Raw genomic sequence first — 21,807 nt, 5'->3', positions numbered from 1 at the left:
ATTCAGGAAGGCACTTTTTACATCCATTTGAAACAGTTTGAATTTCAGAATACATGCCACTCCAATCAATAATCTAATTGACTCAAGGCGAGCTACAGAAGCAAATGTTTCATCAAAGTCTACTCCTTCAACTTGAGTATATCCTTGAGCTACTAATCTAGCTTTGTTTTTAGTAACAACCCCTTGTTCATCAGATTTATTCTCATATACCCACTTTGTACCTATGACATTTACTCCTTCAGGTCTAGGAACCAATTCCCATACCTCATTCCTCTTGAATTGGCCTAACTCCTCTTGCATGGCATTGATCCAGAACTCATCAGTCAAGGCTTCCTTGATATTTCTGGGTTCAATTTTTGATACAAATCAGCCATGTGAGATCACTTCCCTTGATCTAGTAGTGACTCCTTTATCTGGATCTCCTATGATAAGATCTTTGGGATGATCCTTCTGAATTCTGATAGAGGGACCCTTGTTGATTCTGTCATCTTCAAGTTCAGCTTGAGGAGGTTCTTCTTCCTTATTTTTGTCTGAGAGGTCAGCTGGAGAATCATTCAGAGATGTCTCGACATCGTCTGTGACATTAACCTATTGGTCATCAACCATAACATTAATGGATTCTATCAAGACATTAGTTCTGGAATTAAAGACCCTGTAAGCTCTGTTGTTTGTTGAATAGCCTAGAAATATTCCTTCCACTTTTGGGATCCATCTTCCTTCTTTGCTCACGATCATCCAAGATATAACATTTGCTATCAAATACATGGAAGTATTTGACTGTAGGTTTTCTTCCTTTCCAGACTTCATAAAGGGTTGTGGGAGTCCCTTTCTTTAATGTCACTCTGTTGTGAACATAGCAGGCTGTGTTCATGGCTTCAGCCCAAAAATGGTAGGGCAATTTCTTAGCATGAATCATAGCTCTGGCTGATTCTTGAAGAGTCCTATTTTTTCTTTCCACCACACCATTTTGCTGGGAAGTGATGGGAGATGAGAACTCATGATGAATTCCTTCTGAAGAGCAGAATTCAACAAATTTGTTGTTCTCAAACTCCTTCCCATGATCACTTCTGATTTTGACAATAGGACTTTCTTTTTCCCTTTGAAGTTTCAGACAAAGCTCCTTAAAGACTTCAAATACATCAAATTTTTCTCTTATAAAATTGATCCAGATCTATCTAGAGAAATCATCCACCACCACATATGCATACTTCTTCCCATCAAGGCTTTCTACTTGCATGGGTCCCATCAAGTCCATATGAAGGAGTTCCAAGACTTTGGTAGTGGTGTCATGTCTGAGCCTCTGGTGTGACATCCTTGTTTGTTTTCCAATCTGACATTCTCCACAGAATTTTCCCTCCTTAATCTTTAAGTTAGGAATTCCTCTAACAGCTTCAACTGATATGATCCTCTTCATACCTTTAAGGTGTAGGTGGCCTAATCTTTGATGCCATATCTTCACTTCTTCCTCTTTGGCTAGGGTACACATTGAAGAGTATCCAGTTTCTTGAGAGCTCCACATGTAGCAGTTATCTTTGGACCTAACTCCCTTCATGATTACTTCATTTTCCTTGTTAGTAATCAGACATTCAGTTCTGGTGAAGTTTACATTCAGACCTTGATCACACAATTGACTGATGCTTATAAGATTAGCAGTTAATCCCTTAACAAGTAGGACATCGTCAAGGTCAGGAACTCCAGGGCAATCCAGCCTACCCATTCCCTTAATTTCACCCTTTGCACCATCACCAAAGGTAACATAACTCATGGCATGAGGGTGAAGTTCAGTTAGCAGATTTTTGTTCCCAGTCATATGTCTGGAACAACCACTGTCAAAATACCAATCTTCTTTGGCTGAAACTCTGAGGGAAGTGTGAGCTATTAGACTTGTAACCTTTGTCTTAGGAACCCATTGCTTTTTGTTGACAGTCCTGTGATGCTTGAATCTTGATTGGTATTGAGACTGAACTGGGCTAGGATAACCATATAGCTTATAGCAGAAGGGCTTCAGGTGGCCAAATTTTCCACAGTATTGGCATCTCCATCTTTGATGTTTCCCTTTCTGCTGTTGTGACATCTGATGTGACATCTCAGGTCTGCTTTTAACATGGCCGCACTTAGGTTTGGATTTTGGTTTGCAACCAGTGTAACTGCACTCAGCATTGAATCCAATGCCAGATTTGTTTCCTGTTATTTGGCCAGTCTGGAAATCTTGTCTAAGATGGCAAATCCATTGTTAAGCATTCTTACATACTTAGTCATCTCATCTAGTTTGGAATTCAAGAATACAGCTTCAGTCTTCAATTTTAAGATGGTTTCCACATACTTTTCCTTTTCATTTTCCAGCTGAGCTATCACTTTCTTCTGGCTTTCAACTTGTCTGCACACTCCTGCACTTCTATGGCACAACTCTTTGTAGGTAGTGGCCAACTCTTCAAAGGTTCTTTCATCATCAATTGACTCTTCCTCAGACCCCCATCTTCCTGTCAATGCAGTCACTTGGTTTGTAGCTTCTGCTGTTTCACTTCCATCAGACCAAGAGGCAACAAGACTCCTCTTTTGTTTCTTGAGGTAGGTCCCACATTCAGTTTTAATATGACCATACCCATTACACTCATAGCACTGAACTTCTTTGGGCTTTTCTTCAGACTTTGTTTTCTTACTAAAGCTGTTGGATTTAGTGATGTCAGATGCGATGTTCTTGACATTGCCCTTTGCTCTCACATCTACCTTTTCATCAGTCTGTTGAACTGTCTTCCCAGCATTGCTATCTCATTTGCCAGATCTTCATCAATATATTGACCACCTTCCTCATCTTCCTCTTCAGTATTTGACATGAATGCTATGCTCTTGGCTTTCTTTTTAGCTCTATCACATATTGCCATCTCAAATGTTTGGAGGGATCCAATTAGCTCATCAACTCTCATATTTGAGATGTCTTGAGATTCTTCTATGGTTGTTACTTTCATAGCAAATCTCTTGGGGAGTGATCTGAGTATTTTTCTTACTAACTTTTCATCTGACATCTTCTCTCCCAAAGCTCCAGAGGCATTGGCAATTTCAAGGATACTCATGTAAAATTCATGAATATTTTCATCTTCTTTCATCCTTAAGTTTTCAAACTTGGTGGTGAGCAGCTGTAGTCTGGACATTTTCACTCTAGAGGTGCCTTCATGAGTGGTTTTGAGAATGTCCCAAGCATCTTTAGCTACTTCACAGTTGTTTACTAATCTGAAGATGTTCTTGTCTACTCCATTGAAGATGGCATTCAATGCTTTAGAATTTCCAAGAGCTAGGTCATCCTCCTCCTTGGACCATTGTTCTTCAGGCTTTTTCTCAGCAGTGGCTTTTCCTTCTATAGTAATTACAAGGTGCACCCAGCCTGTCAACACAACCTTCCAAGCCTTGTTATCAAGAGATTTTAGAAAGGCTACCATTCGAGGTTTTCAATAGTCGTAGTTAGAACCATCCAAAATTGGTGGCCTGTGAACAAATCCTCTATCTCTCTCCATTGTACCAGAAAGTATTGCCCCTAGATCTCACCCAGAACCAGAGCAGGATGCCTGCTCTGATACCAATTGATATTCTGGTATCAGATATGTGATGTCAAAGGTAATATCACGACACTAATATCTGAGTAATGCAAGCAAAATAAAGATAAAGAATGATAATGCAAGATACACAAGCAATTGTTAACCCAGTTCAGTCCAACTCACCTACATCTGGGGGCTACCAAACCAGGAAGGAAATTCACTAAAATAGAATCAGTTCAAAAACTCTCCGTACACTTCAACAAGTTACAGTCTTTCTCACCTAATCTCTACCAGTGCAATTTCTACCTAAGCACTCTTAGATATGAGAACCCACTCACTTCCCTACAATCACACATGTGATCTTAAACAACAATCCCTTGAGAAAAGAAAACATTTTTCAATAACACACTCTTGATTTTACTTCACAGTTTCAATCAAGAAGACACACTCTTGATCTTGCTTTACAGCTTTGATCAAGAAGACACACACTTGATCTTGCTTCACAGCTTTGATCAAGTAGACACACACTCTTGCTTAACAGTTTTAGAGTGACAAATTACAACCATAAATCAGTCCAATTCAATCATCAAAAGGTGACTTGACTGGCTTACAAGTCTTACGACTAAACAGACACAAACCCTAGCTCTCTCTCTCTATATATTTCGCTCAGTATTGGTTGTGTTTCAAATCAGGTTTTCCATGTCCTATTTATAGAAGCATTCAGCTGGGCTTGGACATCTTGAAAACCCTAAATCTATTTTCCAATCAAATCTTCTTATGACAGTTGGTTAAATCTCCTTGGAAAATAAGTAAATTAGGTTGTAATCAATGATTGAGTGCGCCTGCAAATCAGATCTTCAATCATACATAGATTGCCATTAATTGGGTAATCACAAAACACCAGACATTCATACTGAATGTTCTGTGTACAGGATGTCATGACATCGGGTCTGACATCCCGGAAAAATCCTGCATAATTCCATAATTCCTTTTATAACTTCCAGCAGGTACAACCATATCAGATGCCATGACCTTGTGTATGACATCTTGAAACAATCCTACATGAACATGTATTTCATTTAAGCTCCAGCAGGCACACATATATCAGATGCCATGACCTTGTGTATGATATTCTGAAACAATCCTGCATGAACATGTTCTTGAACTCCAGCGGGTACATAGGATATCTCATGTTAAGACATCACACATAACATCTTGTGAACACTCTTTGTTTTACCAAAATTGCTGCCAACACTAGGAATCAACAAACTGGCTAGAACTCATCAAAGCATAATAATCAGAGATTTGAGAGATCATACCTTGCTGAACTAGAGCGTTCATGTCCAACTTATTCTTACCTGACACTGGTGTCTCATTCGGGGCATCTGGGTCATAACCAAAATGGTGGGTTATCTGTATGATTATACTCCCAATGGAGATTCCCCCCTAAGCAGCTATGCCCACTCTGCCGAGGTAGTCAGCTGCAAATGCTACAACACTCACAGTAACCCTGTTTGTCATGGCAAACAGAAAGAACAACTCCCTCTGGGTATCCACACCGGTACTATCACCCCTACCAAAGAGTGTGAAAGCCAATACCTTCTGAGCATAGCGGAAACATCGTTATGAATGCCAGATGCTTTAGCCCCATTCACCACATAATCGGTTCGACCCATGACGGCTAACCAATTTTTTTTAGCATTAAAGCTATCCGGAATGGCTCCGGGACCATACATGGGTAAGCGGAGGATGTCACCTAGTTGCTCAACCGTCAACTCATGGTCAATGTTATATAACCTAAAATGCATAGTGCCACCATAGTACATCGTGGTACTTGTCCATCCCTTCTTCAGCTTAAACTCAATAGTACTCAAAAATTACAAAGTTATGCGCTCAAACATAGGTGCCTCACAGTGCACAAATTCTAGCATGCCTAACACATGAAACATTCTATCCAATTCCTCAGACATACCCAATTGAGCTAGAGTGTCAGAGTATAAATACCTCGTTGGCGTGATCTTACACTTGACGTGAGATGAATAACACTTCTCATGCTCTGGGTTGTCGAAGATGATGTCGTGAGAATTTGGATGGAGAATGGTCCTCTTCCGAGGCCTTGATGGCTCAACCTCTATTTTCTTTCCCTTAGCAATTCGTCTAGGCGGCATATTTGGTCCCTGCAAAAATTTTGAGCAAAAAAAGTATGGAGTTAGGAGAAAAGATTACCGTATACGTGTAGAGACGGAAAATGGAGCAGCTTTCATGAAGTGAGTCGGCGATTTGGAAGGTTTATGGTGGTAAAGGGATGAGCTTTGATGGTGGAGGCTATGGAGAAAAATGAGAACTAAAGGAGGAAGAAGAAGGGTTAAGTGAGAAAGAGAGAGAAAAATGGAGAAAATCTAATTAATAGGATTGATGATGAGTTAATATGGTGGTTATTGGTGAAAAATCCGATTGGGGACCACACAAATGAAATTTGAAAAGCCAAAAAATTTGCCCCCGCGCTGCCTGACACGGGCCGTGTTCTGTGACACGGGCGACCGTGTCAGGGCTCTGTTTTCCACCCTTGCTACAGTAGGGCTGACACGAGTCGTGTCAGCTGACACGGGCGGTCGTGCCAGCTGACACAGGCGGTCGTGCCAGCCTATTGGAAACTCCATGTATCCTTAAGGGCATGTCCTGACACAGGCCGTGTCAGCTGACACGGGTTCCCGTGTCAGGACCCTGTTTTTTGCAAAAAAAAATTATTTTCCACCTGTCTCTCCTTGCTCTTCTAGCATACTGTGATTCTCTTGGTTGAGTTCCAACCTCTCCTTCCGTCCTATGTGATTACTGCGTGAACCTACAAATAAAAAGGAACGAATCACACCAAAACAACTGAAACCGTTAGAATTAAACAACATGGGTTGCCTCCCACGAAGCGCTGTGTTTAACGTCGCATGGCTCAACGGTCGTCCATCTTATCCTTTGAGACGAACATTGTCTATCAACCCACTCTCCTGCCCTTTGTAGTAAGGTTTCAATCTTTGTCCGTTTACTTTAAATGTGTCCCCGTTACTTTGATTTTTAAGTTCTATTGCTCCATGGGGAAACACTTTGTGAACTAAAAACTGACTGAACCATCTGGATTTCAACTTTCCTGAAAAAAGTTTTAACCTGGAATTAAACAAGAGTACCAACTGCCCCTCCACAAACTCCTTTCTCGGGATCTTCTGATCATGCCAATTTTTTGTCTGCTCCTTATAGAGTTTGGAATTATCATAAGCTTGATTCCTAAATTCTTCTAGCTCATGGAGTTGAAGAATTCGGGATTCACCAGTTTTGGCAAGATCATAATTTAAAAATTTGGAAGCCCAAAACGCTTTTTGCTCCAACTCGAGTGGCAAGTGACAAGCTTTACCATAAACTAACTGATAGGGGGACATACCTATAAGCGTTTTGAATGTTGTTCTGTACGGCCATAGTGCATCTTCCAGCTTCATTGTGCAGTCTTTTTGAGATGCGTAGACAGTTTTTTCCAAGATTTGCTTTATCTGCCTGTTAGACACTTCGACCTGGCCACTCGTTTAAGGGTGATATGGGGTGGCGATCTTGTGTTTAACATTATATTTCTTCAGCGGATTTTCCATCAGTTTATTTAAGAAATGAGTACCTTCATTACTGATAAGTGCTCTCGGCACTCCAAATCTCGAGAAAATATTGTTCTTCAGAAAAATCACTACCACTCTAGAATCATTAGTGGGCAATGTCACCGCTTACACCCACTTTGACACATAGTCCACTGCTACCAAGATGTAATTCTTTCCAAATGAGGTTGGAAACGGTCCCATGAGGTCTATTCCCCACACATCAAACAATTCGACTTCCAGTACGGCGTTCTGCGACATTTGATTCCTCTTAGAAATATTGCTTGTTCTTGGAGATTTGTCACACTCCTTGACTATGACTTGGGCATCTTTGAACATTGTGGGCCAGTATAGACCCGAATGAATGACTTTAGCTGCTGTTCTGTCACCACTAAAGTGTTCTCCATAATCTGAGTCATGACAAGCTCTAAGCACATCCCTTTGTTCCTCCTCCAGGACACATCTTCTGACTAGCCTATCTACTCCTCTCTTCTATAGGAATGGATCATCCCACAAGTAGAACCTGCAATCATGTAAAAAAAATTCTTCTTATTAGAATCAAAATCATTAGGGATTACACCACCTACCAGATAATTTGCGTAGTCTGCGAACCAAGGGATACCAATGACAGCTAGGATGTGTTCATCAGCAAACTCATCCTTTATTGGTCTCTTGTCTTCCGTTTCTTTAATTGGAGACATTCGAGACAAATGATCGGCAATGGTGTTTTCACATCCCCTTTTGTCCCTAATCTCCACATCAAATTCTTGGAGAAGCAAGATCCACCTCAGAAGCCTTGGCTTAGAATCGTGTTTAGCAAATAAATATTTCAAAGCAGCATGGTCAGTATAAACAACAACCTTCGATCCTAACGGGTATTGACAAAATTTGTGAAATGCATAAACCACAACCAACAACTCATTCTTAGTAGTTGCATAGTTCATTGGTGCAGGGTTCAGCACATGACTAGCATAGTAAATAACATGTAACAACTTCTCTCTCCGCTGTCCTAGAACTGCCCATACAGCAATATCACTAGCATCGCACATGATCTCAAACGGGAGAGACCAATCTGGGGCAATAACAATTGGTGTTGATACTAGTTTGTTTTTCAATGTCTCCAAAGTTGTGGCACACTCTTCATCAAACAGAAAAGTCTTATCCTTGACCAATAGAGTGGTCAGCGGTTTGGCTATTTTAGAGAAATATCTTATGAACCTGCGGTAAAAATCCGCATGTCTTAAGAAACTCCTGATACCTTTTTCATTAACCAGAGGCGGAAGTTTAGATATCACCTCCACTTTTGCTCGGTCGACTTCAATTCCCTTGTAGGAAATTTTGTGACCCAAGACTATTCCTTCTCGCACCATGAAATGACATTTCTCCCAGTTCAGAATCAAATTTGTTTTCTGGCATATGTCTAAAATAAGAGAAAGGTTAGTGAAACAGTTATCAAACAAAGATCCAAAGACCGAAAAGTCATCTATGAAAACTTCCGTATGCTTTTCAAGCATGTCAGCAAAGATAGAAGTCATGCAATGTTGGAAGGTGGCCGGAGCATTACACAGCCCGAATGGCATTCTTCTGTATCCAAACAAACCATAAGGGCATGTGAATGTTGTCTTCTCTTGGTCTTCTGGAGCAACAACAATCTGATTATACCTGGATTATCCATCTAGAAAACAGTAGTAGTCATGACCAGCTAGCCTTTCCAACATTTGATTAATGAATGGCAAGGGGAAATGGTCTTTCCTGGTCATGATGTTTAACCTCATGTAGTTAATACACACGCACCAACCTGTAATTGTCCTTGTAGGGATTAACACATTCTTCTCGTTTCTTATGACGGTGGTCCCTCCCTTTTTGGGGACCACATGTACCAGACTCGCCCATGGGCTGTCAGATATAGGGTAGATAAGACCCGCGTCTAACAATTTCACCACTTCTTTCCGAACCACTTCTTTCATTGTTGGGTTAAGTCTTCTTTGGGGCTGGACCACCGGTTTGTGATCGTCTTCCATGAGAATTTTATGAATGCACACTGTAGGGATAATACCTTTCAAGTCCTCAATTGCCCATCCGATAGCATTCTTGTATTTTTTTAGGACTTGGATGAGCTTTTCTTCTTGGATACTCTTGAGGCTCGAATTTATTATAGTCAAGCATTTACCTTCAAAATCGAGAAAGACATATTTGATATTCTCGGGAGGTTGTTTCAACTCCGTCCCCTTCTTGGACTCTTTATTCTCCTCACATGATTTAGCTAATCATAAATCTTCCCACCGGTATGGTCGAGATCCTTTCCAAGGGGGTTGTGCGTCCATCATGGCCAACACTTTGGATTCCCCGTTGCCCACTTCTTTATCATCGTCAAAAATGGACAAACTCAACACTCTTTCCAAAGGTAACTGCGGTGCATTCAAAGGACTATCATAAGTAGTCACTTGATCCAGAACCTCTATTGTATGACTGGTGCCAATATCATATTTGTATTTCATGGTGTTTTTAACATCAATTTTTAATTCCTCATCATAAACCTTCAAAATCATAGTACCTTCCTCTATGTTGATCAAGCATCTTCCAGTCTCTAAAAAAGGTCTCCCAAGAATGAGAGAAATCTCTTCATCCTCAGGCATTTCTAGAATCACGAAATCCACCGGAAATACAAACTTGTCAATTTTCACTAGAACATCTTCAAATATACCATAAGGTTTCTTAACCGAATGATCGGCGAATTGGAGTGTCATCCCGGTATCTTGCATAACCCATATACCCAGTTTCTTGTAAATGGATAACGACATGAGACTCACACTGGCTCCTAGATCAATAAGAGCTTTTTTGAATGACCTATCTCCGATGATGCAAGGAATAGTGACAACTCCTCGATCTTTCTTCTTCGTCGGAATCTTCATACCCTACAAAATAGCACTGCAAGTTTTGGTTAGAATAATCGGGTTGGTGCCAATGGTACGCCTATTAGATATGATGTCCTTCATGAACTTGGCATAGGTAGGCATTTGTTCAAGTGCTTCCAAAAGCGGAATGTTGATTTCTAGCTTCTTGAACAACTCTAGGAATTTCTCATAGTTTTTCTCATGTTGCCCCGTTTTCTTGTTTCGGGTGGGAAAGGGAAGCTTAATGATCGGCTTTGGTTCAGTGACTTTTTCTTTCACCACTTATTTCAATGCAACCAATTCTTCCTATCGCGGCGCGAAAAATACCTGAGCGTAAGGAACGCTCGAAATATAAACAAAACAGAGTCGTCACCGAACTTTATTTATTCCAAAGGAGGAAAGGGGAAATATCGATAAAACCCACGAAAAACAAAAAGAAATGGTCGTCGCAACCAAATCGGGTTCGGGAGTCGGTTATGCAAGGGGAATGTATTAGCACCCCTCACATCCATCATACTCGATGAGACCCATTTAGTTAGTTTCATGTTAGAGTGTTAGCGTGATATCATTTGCGATATTCTACTTATCGGGTAAGGAAAGAGAAAGAAAGAAAGGAAAGACTTATGGGTGTTTTAATATTAATGTGCCTGACAAGATTTTGTAATCCTGCTCCTACGTATCTTCAGGTGCTATGAAGAACTCAAGGCAAACATAGTTCTGTCTAAAGAGAACTACTTGGTGGATTGCTTTTAAAGAGAGTGATGCTTGGATCATATTTGAGCGATTAAACCTTTACTTGCTGCTCACTCTTGGAGGCTAAAGTCTTTGTTTGTTTCGCATCAAAATAGATGTCGCATACTCTTTTCTGAAAATGTTTCTCGGAGTCGCACAAGGGCGGAAAACAAATTTGATGAGTTTGAGTTGATTTTAAGCGGAGACAAGCATCCAAGCAGGGAGCTCTATTGCAGTACTTAGATGCTCAAAAAGGAAGAGGCCTAAGCCTAATCACTCTTTTTTCATCCAAAAGTTTGTTTATGAAAATATGTGGAAAATTAGGTCAAAGTTCATTAACGGAAGACGATTAATCAGACAGAGAGCTCTACAGCAGTGTCCAAATAATCGGGATAAAGAAGGTCGATACCCAATCAATCTTTTTCTTCTATAAGAGAAATGACCTAATTCTAGTAATTAATGTATGTTAATATGGAAAATGAATGTTTGAACATTGAGCTCTACAGCAGTGTCCTAACATTCGTGTAAAGACAAAGTGTCATACAACATACGATATCAAGTTTCGATGATGACAAAAGACCATCATGCACGTCTACAAACAAATGCAACACATTACCCACCATATCCTTTTCTACGCTCCTCTAAATCTACTATAATCATCAAAAAAACATGTAGACAAAGTGTGATCATGACTAAATGCATGAAAATCACAAATCACATTTTTTTGCAGATTTGAAAGCTTTGAGTCGACCATAGGGGTCAGCTCAAAGCTCACGGGTCAGCGCAAAGCTCAACCCAAACTGGAGAATGGTCAGCGCAAAACTGCTTGCGTCGACCATAGGGTCGGCGCATAGCTCACGGGTCGGCGCATAAACCCCTTGAGTCGACCACACGTCAGCGCATGGCATAGTGATGCTATCCACGGGTCAGCGCATGAAATGTTTGAGTCGACCATAAGGGTCGGCGCATGCCCCACGGGTCAGCGCACGCCGACCTATGGTCGACCGTTCGCGCGCCAACTCAGTTTTCTAAGTTATTTCAAATATTTGAAATACTGTTATGTTTGTTTGATTTTGTCTGTTACTATATATATAGAAGTCAAAACACTTCTATTAACCAACATTTGTTAATTTGTTTGCAAGTGTTCAAGGAAACAAGAAAGAGTGAAAAAGGTGTCAAAGATTCATCATCTTCATCCTCAACAGTTCACAATACATCAACTGCACACAATAACGTTTGATGTGATTCGTGATAGATTGAAGGTGATAAGGTTCGTAGCTACGATTGAAGAATCGGGTTCGAGTTGAAGTCTTGGCAGGTTCTTTCTTGAATAAAACCATTAGGGTTTTATCCTCCAATACCGGTTTGTGTTTGGGGGTTTTTGGACGAATTGCTTCATTAACATTCAGCTGAGCGAAGGTGACTGATAAGAGAACGTCTTCATCAGTCTAGTAGCGGATTCGGTGTTTGTGTAGTGAAGGATTCGGGTTTGATTCGTTCGTGTTCGTGATCAGCCGGGCCAAGGGGTTGAAGAACGGAAGGTTCCTCAACGAGTGGCAGGAAACGAAGGTCCAGCATCAACAATCAAAGGTCTTGATTCATCTTGAATCAAGGAGCAAGGATAAGAAGTATCATTCAACACATTGGAAGTTCTGTTGTTTACATACTTTGAAATCCTTGTAAAAACGATTAAATCTCACAGGTGATATCTAATTAATCATCTCAATTCTATTTTTAGAATTGAGGGCAGACGTACCCCGAAGCGAGGACGGCGGGGGAACTGCCTCATCAAATCTGCGTCTTCTTTAATTTTCTGCATAATCTGTTTTTCAGCTTAAAATTTAAGTGATTTTAGTTTAAGCAATTTTTACCAAACGCTGATATAAGTTGAGTAAGTGATTAAAACTGCTGTTTGAATACTAAGTACAATAATACATTGTACTAGGACAAATTGATCTACTTACTCAACTCAAGTATCACTTGGGGTGTTTATGCACACCAAGTGTTTGTAAATTTGCTTAAGCCAAAGCTGTCTTAAGTTTACATTCTGTTTGATTGGGCATTTTGTATCATTGGAACTAGGCTTGCTAGTAAGTGAATTATTTCATTGATTGAGCAAATAATTGTAGTGACTTGTATTCCAATTCATCTATTATCCATTAGCTTAACGCATATCCGGTTTTCCAATAACGGTTCGTTTTAGACTAAATTTTCCTCGGTCGCTTCCGCACCTAAAACATTTTTAAAACCAACTTTTCTTCTAAATTGGTAGCGCCGACTCGAGTTTTTAATTGGGATCTATTCAACACCCCCCTTCTAGATCCGTGCCATAGTCTAACAAGTGGTATCAGGAGCTCCGGTTCACTCCATGCTTCAAAATACAACGTTGATAGAAAATGGCTAACGAACCTAAAGGGGCTTACAATAGAGCTCCCGTTTTCAATGGTGAAAATTATAGTTATTGGAAAGACTGTATGTGGGTGCACATAAATTCCATAGATAAAAAAATATGGAATGTTATTCTCAATGGTCCAATTGAAATAACCATGACCAATGAGAATAATGAAATAGTGCCTAAGCCTGAAGCACAATGGACCGATGATGATGAAAAGAAATACAACTATGATTGGAAAGCCAAAAACATCTTAATCTCCTCATTAGGGGTAGACAAATACTATCGTGTATCCCATTGTCCTACTGCTAAGGCCATGTGGGATTCACTTCAAATTGCCCATGAGGGGACGAACGATGTTAAATTGGCTAGAATCAATACACTAACACAAGAGTTTGATCTCTTTTTCATGGAGCAAGGGGAAACCATTGCCGACATGCAAAAGAGATTCACTCATCTAATCAATCGATTACATTCACTAGGCAAACCCATTTCCAATGATGTTGCTACTAATAAGATCTTAAGATGTCTTAACAGGGAATGGCAGCCGAAAGTGACCGCCATCAAAGAGGCAAATGATCTTACCATATTGGACTTGAAAACATTGTTCGGTAAACTACAAGAGCACGAACAAGTTCTCTTAAGCTTGGAACAACATGAAAAGAAAGATAAGAAAGACAAAGCAAAGGAGAGTGAAAAGAAATCAATAGCTCTAAAGACTTGATAACACGAAATTATATCATATTTTAGGACTTAATTCCATTAAATTCTATGACTATTTATTTCGGTTTACTGCATTTTATGAGATATTACGTGGTATTTTCTTCCTATTTGTCTCAGGTAGTCTACTTTGAAGAACAAGTGAAAATGGAAGAAAAGGAGGTGCAAAAAGGAGAGAAAAGGAACCAAATGCCAAAGCCCAGCCCAAAGCGCACAAGTCACCAATGTTGTGCCTGTGACGGGCGTCACAGGGTGTGTGACGAGCGTCACGCAAAACAACCTTGTGACGGACGTCACACATGGTGTGACGAGCGTCACACCGTTCCACTACCTTTTTGGCGCAAGTAACGCCCTCAGAAGACTTGAAGAGACGTTGAGGAGTTGGTGTCCTATATCCACGCCGTGCATTTAGCCACATTGAATACGTTGGGAAAGGAAAAGCAGTTGCCAGCACCAATATAAATAGCTACATCAAAAACCTAAGAGGGTTCCTGGATTTCTCGGTTTTTCCACGCTCACATTGCCGAAGCTTTGCCAATTTTCTTTTTACGCCTTTTGCTTATTTTTCTTTTCCAGCAACTTAACATTGTTTATTTATTTCTTTTGCAAGTTCTACATTCTTTTTCCCTTGCAATTTACCTTTCCCTTTTTAGCATTTAGATATTTTTCGCATAATAGTTTCTACACCGGAAACTATTGTGCAACTTTTTATCGGATCTAACCTTACGTTAGATTCTAGTTTTATTTCCTTGGTTTAATTTATTGTTTAATCGAAGAATCCAAGAACAAATCCTACCGGCTTGTGGTGGAGTGTTCAAGACTATTGTATTACGCATTCAGGTTCTTTAATCATTATTTAATGTTTTGTTTTATTATTTATCTATATTATCTGCCTGGAATGAGTCTGTTTATGCATGATATGTATTCTTGTTTATTTAGCATGTCTGGCTAATTCGCCTAGGTATCGGTATGTAAAGTAAGCAGAATAAGGGATCAAGACTGAGTCGGTCTATTTAAACTTAAAATTAAAATCAATCTTTTTACGGTCTCAACTTACAGGTTTAATAACAAGATTTTTTACAAAAAGTAAAGGACATAAAGAAGTTAAAATCAATAGAGCGAGAGTTTGAGGTTTTAACTGGACAGTGTAAGTTAGGCATTAATTCTAGATCAGGGCGAGAGCAAGTTTTAGAGTTAATTAAATTCTGACCTTTTCCAAAAAGTATTTTTAAAGATTGAATGTGAGGACGAGAGTTAAGCATTTGGATTTAATTGTATAACCTAAGTCAACAGGGCGAGAGTTTGAGATAAGGGTGTTTAAAACGGTCAGTGTTTTCTTAAAAAGAGTTTCTGCAACTTTATTGCTTTCAAAATATGGTTTTTGACTTAATTATAAGTGACAGCTACATTAATATAAAATCATGGTTTATTCAACAGAGCGAGAGTTTGAGATAAAACCTTTAACCAATAAAGTTAACTGAAACGATTTATTTTAAAACCAAGAAACCGACAAAGACTTGATTCCCTAGTTTTGACGAACTACATACCGATATCCGTTTTATTAATATTTAATTTAGATCTTAGTTTAGCTCTTAGTTTTTCCCCCAAACAATCAAACATTTCTCACCTTAGATTTACGTAGTAACCTTAGATAACGGTATATCGATTCATAAGTCCCTGTGGGATCGATATCTTTTAAAACTACGCGATAGAACTGTGCACTTGCAGTTTGTATCCCATTCTCGACTCACACAGTCGAGCGATCAAGTTTTTGGCGCCGTTGCCGGGGACTTTTATTTAATCGATATCGTAACTCTTCCGTTACGCTGTAGAGACTAAGGTTTCTCTTTCTTCTATTCTTTCTTTCGTTGATTTGTATGCCACGCACTCGCTCACAAGGCGAACCGCTCTATTTACGAATCAACGATATCGAGCTATATCTCCGAGTCTTACGACGAATTCGGGAATATCGTGCTGCAAACAATCTCCCTCCTATAGACTTTCCTGATCTCAAAGATCTTCCTTCTTTAACCGAGATGGCAGAACCAGTTCGTGCTCTTAGAGATTACGCCACTCCATCGCAAGACGAGCCGCATTCAAGTATTGCTCCACCCGCAATCGAAGCAAACAACTTCGAACTAAAACCTTCGCTGTTGCAGGCTGTGCAACAGAACCAATTCTCTGGAAATCCTACCGAGGATCCAAACCTTCATTTATCCGTATTTGTCCAATACGCTGATACCGTTAAAGCTAATGGTGTCACTTCAGAGGCAATTCGACTTCGTCTTTTTCCTTTCTCATTAAGAGATAGCGCTAGAAGATGGCTTCAATCTCTCCCTTCCAACTCAGTAACCACCTGGAACGAGTTGAAGAAAGTTTTTCTTGCCCGATACTTTCCGCCAAGCAAAACAGCTATGTTAAGAGCCCAGATAAACGGATTTAAACAGAAAGACAACGAGTCTCTTTTCGAAGCATGGGAAAGATACAAAGACATGATGAGACTTTTCCCACACCATGGTTTGGAAGACTGGTTAGTAATTCACACATTTTATAATGGTCTCTTATACAACACAAGGTTAACAATAGACGCCGCTGCAGGTGGTGCACTAATGAACAAACCTTATGCTGATGCTTACCAGCTTATCGAGAGCATGGCCCAAAACCACTATCAGTGGGGAACCGAACGAACAACGGTGGAAAAACCTCAAACGAAAACTGGCATGTACGAGATAAGTAACCTTGATCACGTTAATGCAAAAGTGGATGCTTTGGTCCAAAAAATTGAAAGTTTAAATGTATCACCTCCAGCCGCCGTGGTTGCTATAACTCAGAATTGCGAGGTCTGTGGAATCCAAGGCCACACTCCTACGGACTGTCAACTTTTGACTGGAATCCAAGCAGAGCAAGTGAACTATGCTCAAGGAAGCCCCTATTCGAATACCTATAACCCAAATTGGAAGAACCATCCAAACTTTTCATATAAGAGTAATAATGCTTTGTACGCACCTGGACAGTCTCCAAATCAAGCCCCATCTATACCTCCGGGATATCAGAAACCAAATCCATCCATGCCTAACAATAATACCCCTAGAAAATCCAACTTGGAAATCATGATGGAAAACTTTATAGCTTCCCAACAACAAACCAATAAAGATTTCTTAAACCAGAACATACACACTGGCGAACAACTTAAACAACTAGCAAGCAAAGTAGATGCCTTGGCTACCCATAACAAAATGCTGGAAACACAAATATCTCAAGTAGCTCAACAACAAGCACCTACTGCTGCCCCAACTGGTACATTCCCTGGACAGCCCCAACCTAATCCGAGAAGCCAAGCTCATGCAATTATATTAAGAAGTGGAACGGAAGTGGAAGGACCGTCTGATCCAAGGATAGAAAACCAAAACCCTAAGAAATCAACTGAGGAAAGTGAACCTAAGGAAAAGGAAGAGAGTAATAAGGAAACCCTAGAAAAGAAGGAACCTTATGTACCTCCACCACCTTACAAACCACCTATCCCTTACCCTCAAAGGCTTGTTAAAACCAAAGATGCGGGCCAATTTAGAAAATTTGTTGACCTCCTTAAACAATTAAACGTTACAATTCCGTTCACCGAAGCTATTACGCAGATGCCCTCATATGCTAAATTCTTAAAAGAAATCCTTTCTAATAAGAGGAAACTTGAGGATAGCGAAACTGTTACACTCCCTGCCGAATGTAGCGCTATAATCCAAAACATGCCTCCTAAACTCAAGGATCCGGGTAGTTTCTCTATACCCTGTCACATAGGAAAATTTGTCATCGACAAAGCTTTATGCGATTTAGGAGCCGGAATTAGCGTTATGCCTTTATCCATATGCAAGAAACTGGAAATGGGAGAATTAAGACCAACCAAAATGTCTGTGCAACTAGCAGATCGTTCCATCAAATATCCTGTAGGAATCCTTGAAAACGTTCCCGTACGCATAGGTCAGTTTTACATTCCCACTGACTTTACAATTATGGACATTAGAGAAGATAATACTACGCCTATTATACTAGGAAGACCGTTCTTAGCAACTGCCGGTGCAATCATAGACGTAAAACGAGGACGACTCACCTTCGAAGTAGGTGAAGAGAAAATTGAATTCATTCTTTCCCAATTCTTGAAAGCACCTGCAATAGAAGATACATGTTACTTCATGGATATCATCGATGAATGCATAAAAGAAGCAGAGTTAGGAGAAGACAAATCATCAGACTATCTTTTAGAGGACAAATCTAACCAATGTTTAGCAATAACACCGGACCCTACGCAATGTCTTAACAAACCAACCCCTGACCTGAAAACACTTCCCAAAAATCTGAGATATGAATTCCTAGACTTAGAACTTGAACGACCTGTGATAGTTAATGCAGACCTAGGAAGACTCGAAACAGAAAAACTCTTACATATCTTAAGGAAGTACCCCACCGCACTAGGATACCACATCACCGATCTTAAAGGAATAAGCCCTTCTATTTGTATGCACCGCATCATGTTAGAAGAAGACTGTAAAACCTCTAGGGAACACCAGAGAAGACTAAATCCGATCCTGAGTGAGGTAGTAAAGAAAGAAATAACCAAGTTATTGGAAGCAGGTATTATATATCCTATATCTGATAGCAAATGGGTTAGCCCTGTACACGTTGTACCAAAGAAAGGAGGCATAACCGTTATTGAAAATGAAAAAGGAGAAACTATAACTAAACGAATCGAATCGGGATGGAGAATGTGCATTGATTATAGGAAACTAAACAAAGCAACCCGAAAAGATCATTTCCCTTTACCATTCATTGACCAAATGTTAGAACGATTAGCAAAACATTCACATTTCTGTTATCTAGACGGTTATTCAGGCTTCTTTCAAATACCAATTCACCCGGATGACCAAGAAAAGACAACGTTCACATGCCCTTTTGGTACCTTCGCTTATAGACGAATGCCGTTTGGTCTGTGTAATGCCCCTGCAACCTTTCAAAGATGCATGATGGCAATTTTCGCCGACTTTCTCGAAAACATCATGGAAGTATTCATGGATGACTTTTCTGTATACGGACAAAGTTTCGAAGAATGCCTTGAAAACCTAGAAAGAGTCCTTGAGCGATGTGTGAAAGTAAACTTAGTACTTAACTGGGAAAAGTGCCACTTTATGGTACAAGAAGGAATTGTTTTAGGACACATCATCTCGAACAGAGGAATTGAAGTAGACAAAGCCAAAATAGAGGTAATCGAAAATCTTCAACCCCCAAGAACCGTGAGGGAAGTACGAAGCTTTTTAGGACACGCCGGTTTTTACCGACGATTCATCAAAGACTTCTCTAAGATAACTAAACCTCTAACCGGACTATTGATGAAAGATGCCGAATTCATATTCGACGATAACTGTTTAAAAGCATTTCAAACTCTTAAACAAGCATTGATCTCAGCACCCATAATGCAGACACCAGACTGGAATGAACCATTCGAAATAATGTGCGATGCCAGTGATTATGCTGTAGGTGCTGTTTTAGGACAAAGAAAGGATAAAAAGCTTCACGTTATATATTACGCAAGCAGAACCCTGGATGAAGCGCAAATGAATTACGCCACTACCGAGAAAGAACTCCTAGCAGTGGTATTTGCGCTAGATAAATTTCGTTCTTACTTGGTAGGAGCCAAAATAATAGTTTACACCGATCACGCTGTTATCAGGTACCTTTTAACAAAAAAAGACGCTAAACCTAGACTCCTAAGATGGATCTTGTTGCTACAAGAATTCGACTTAGAAATCAAGGACAAGAAAGGAACTGAAAACGTAGTAGCAGACCATCTCTCTAGACTTGAGAACCTTGAACCGGAAAGAACATCAATTAATGATGATTTCTCGTATGACAAACTTATAGCTACTTTGGAAGAGAACAACTCCGACATGCGAGTAGAAACCACCTTAGCTATATCCGTCACACCATGGTACGCTGATCTAGTCAATTATTTAGCTGCCGGAATAGTTCCACCTACTTTATCTTACCAGCAGAAGAAACGATTCTTCTACGACATAAAACACTATTACTGGGATGATCCCTTACTTTTCAAAAGAGGCCCCGATGGTATTTTCCGTCGATGTATACCCGAAGAAGAGGTAGAAAATATAATCCAACACTGCCACTCCGCTCCTTATGGTGGACACACAAGTACATCCAAGACCTGCTCTAAAATCCTACAAGCTGGCTTTTATTGGCCAACTATATGGAAGGACGTACATGCGGCTATTAAGGAATGTGACAGATGTCAACGCACGGGAAACATATCTAGACGTGACGAGATGCCGCAAAAAGGTATTTTGGAAGTAGAGATTTTTGACGTGTGGGGGATAGACTTCATGGGACCTTTCCCATCCTCTTTCGGTAACAAATACATACTCGTGGCAGTTGACTACGTATCAAAATGGATCGAAGCTATAGCTTCCCCAACAAACGACACCCGAGTAGTAACTAGACTCTTTAAGAATATAATATTTTCGAGATTTGGCATCCCAAGAATAGTAGTCAGTGATGGTGGATCGCACTTTATATCCAAAGTACTCGAAAAACTACTACTTAAATATGGAGTAAGACATAGGATAGCGACACCTTACCACCCTCAAACCAGTGGACAAGTGGAAGTATCTAACAGAGAAATCAAGCAAATACTAGAAAAAACGGTCGCCACTTCAAGGAAAGATTGGTCATTGAAATTACCAGAAGCTTTGTGGGCATACCGAACTGCTTATAAAACCCCCATAGGGACGACCCCATTTAAGCTCATTTATGGAAAATCCTGTCACCTCCCGGTAGAATTAGAACATAAAGCCTATTGGGCTATTAGAAATTTAAATTTGAATTATAAAGCCGCCGGTGAAAAGAGAATCCTTGACATAAACGAATTAGAGGAACTCAGAAGAGACGCCTATGAAAATGCCAGAATCTATAAAGAAAGAACAAAACAATGGCATGACAAGCGTATATCAAGGAAAATCTTCAAGCAAGGCGACGCAGTACTTTTATTTAACTCTAGACTAAAATTATTCCCGGGAAAACTACGATCCAGATGGTCAGGGCCTTTTCATATCACTAAAATCTTTCCCAGTGGAGCGGTAGAAATAAAAGGAAAATCTACAGAACCGTTCACCGTAAACGGGCAACGTCTGAAACACTATCACTTTGCGGAAACCAACGAGGATTCGCAAATCCAGCACTTAGACGAAACGCCCCCAGGACCTATAGATTATATTTAACAGTTTCTTTGTCGAGCTTGCGACATTTAAACAAAGCGCTTAGTGGGAGACAACCCACAAATTAATTTGTTATTTTATTATTCTATTATTATCATTTCCCTATTTCTTTCTTAATTATTCTTTTAATTTCTGTTTAGTATTCATTCTTGATTTATTCAAAAAAAAAAGAAGAAAATATATATATATATAAATAACAATAATAATTTTTTCTTCTTTCGGCATTTGGCCAAATCCTGACTTAAACTCATGTTTTCTTTTCTCTAGACTAACACTAACCAGATGGGACATATTGATCGTATGGGTATCAAGTTCAGAGGAATGGCTCAGAAACAAAAGTTTGAAGAACTAGCCGCTAGAGAGATGCTACCTAGTTTATATGCTGATGATTGGGCTATGACTGCCCTTGGACTGAGACAGAGTGTCCTGTATTTGCTGAATCAGATAGGATGGGAGACCTCCCCTATCCTGAGACATTTCACCACCTACCGAAGACTCACACTAGAATTCCTTAGCTCATTAATCTATCTACCCAGCCATGGAAAAGGAATTAGCAGAGGTTTTATCCAGTTCAGAATGTTCAATATGGAGTACCAATTTAATATTAGAGACTTCACCAACCTTTTGGGTTTCCCTACC

The 21,807-nt window shown here is 39.9% G+C and overlaps 1 protein-coding gene and 1 pseudogene across 1 annotated transcript; both read right to left on the bottom strand.

Annotated features, from left to right (window-relative positions):
- Positions 1-9,423: 9,423 nt before the first annotated feature.
- Positions 9,424-10,068, bottom strand: LOC127137000 (uncharacterized). The gene has a single exon (XM_051063500.1). It carries the CDS (start codon positions 10,066-10,068, stop codon positions 9,424-9,426), a length of 645 nt encoding a protein of 214 aa, XP_050919457.1.
- Positions 10,069-16,315: 6,247 nt separating this feature from the next.
- LOC127077472 (uncharacterized) lies at positions 16,316-16,415 on the bottom strand (annotated as a pseudogene).
- Positions 16,416-21,807: the final 5,392 nt, after the last annotated feature.

The sequence above is a fragment of the Lathyrus oleraceus genome, chromosome 4 (genome assembly GCF_024323335.1).
Source record: "Lathyrus oleraceus cultivar Zhongwan6 chromosome 4, CAAS_Psat_ZW6_1.0, whole genome shotgun sequence".
NCBI classification, from domain to species: domain Eukaryota; kingdom Viridiplantae; phylum Streptophyta; class Magnoliopsida; order Fabales; family Fabaceae; genus Lathyrus; species Lathyrus oleraceus.
The sequence above is the reverse complement of the archived record's forward strand: the minus strand, read 5'-3'. Positions and strand labels throughout refer to the sequence as shown.

Bases quoted from the DNA above. Each gene is read 5' to 3' on its own strand.
- LOC127137000 (XM_051063500.1), bottom strand. From the start codon at position 10,068: ATGAAGATTCCGACGAAGAAGAAAGATCGAGGAGTTGTCACTATTCCT.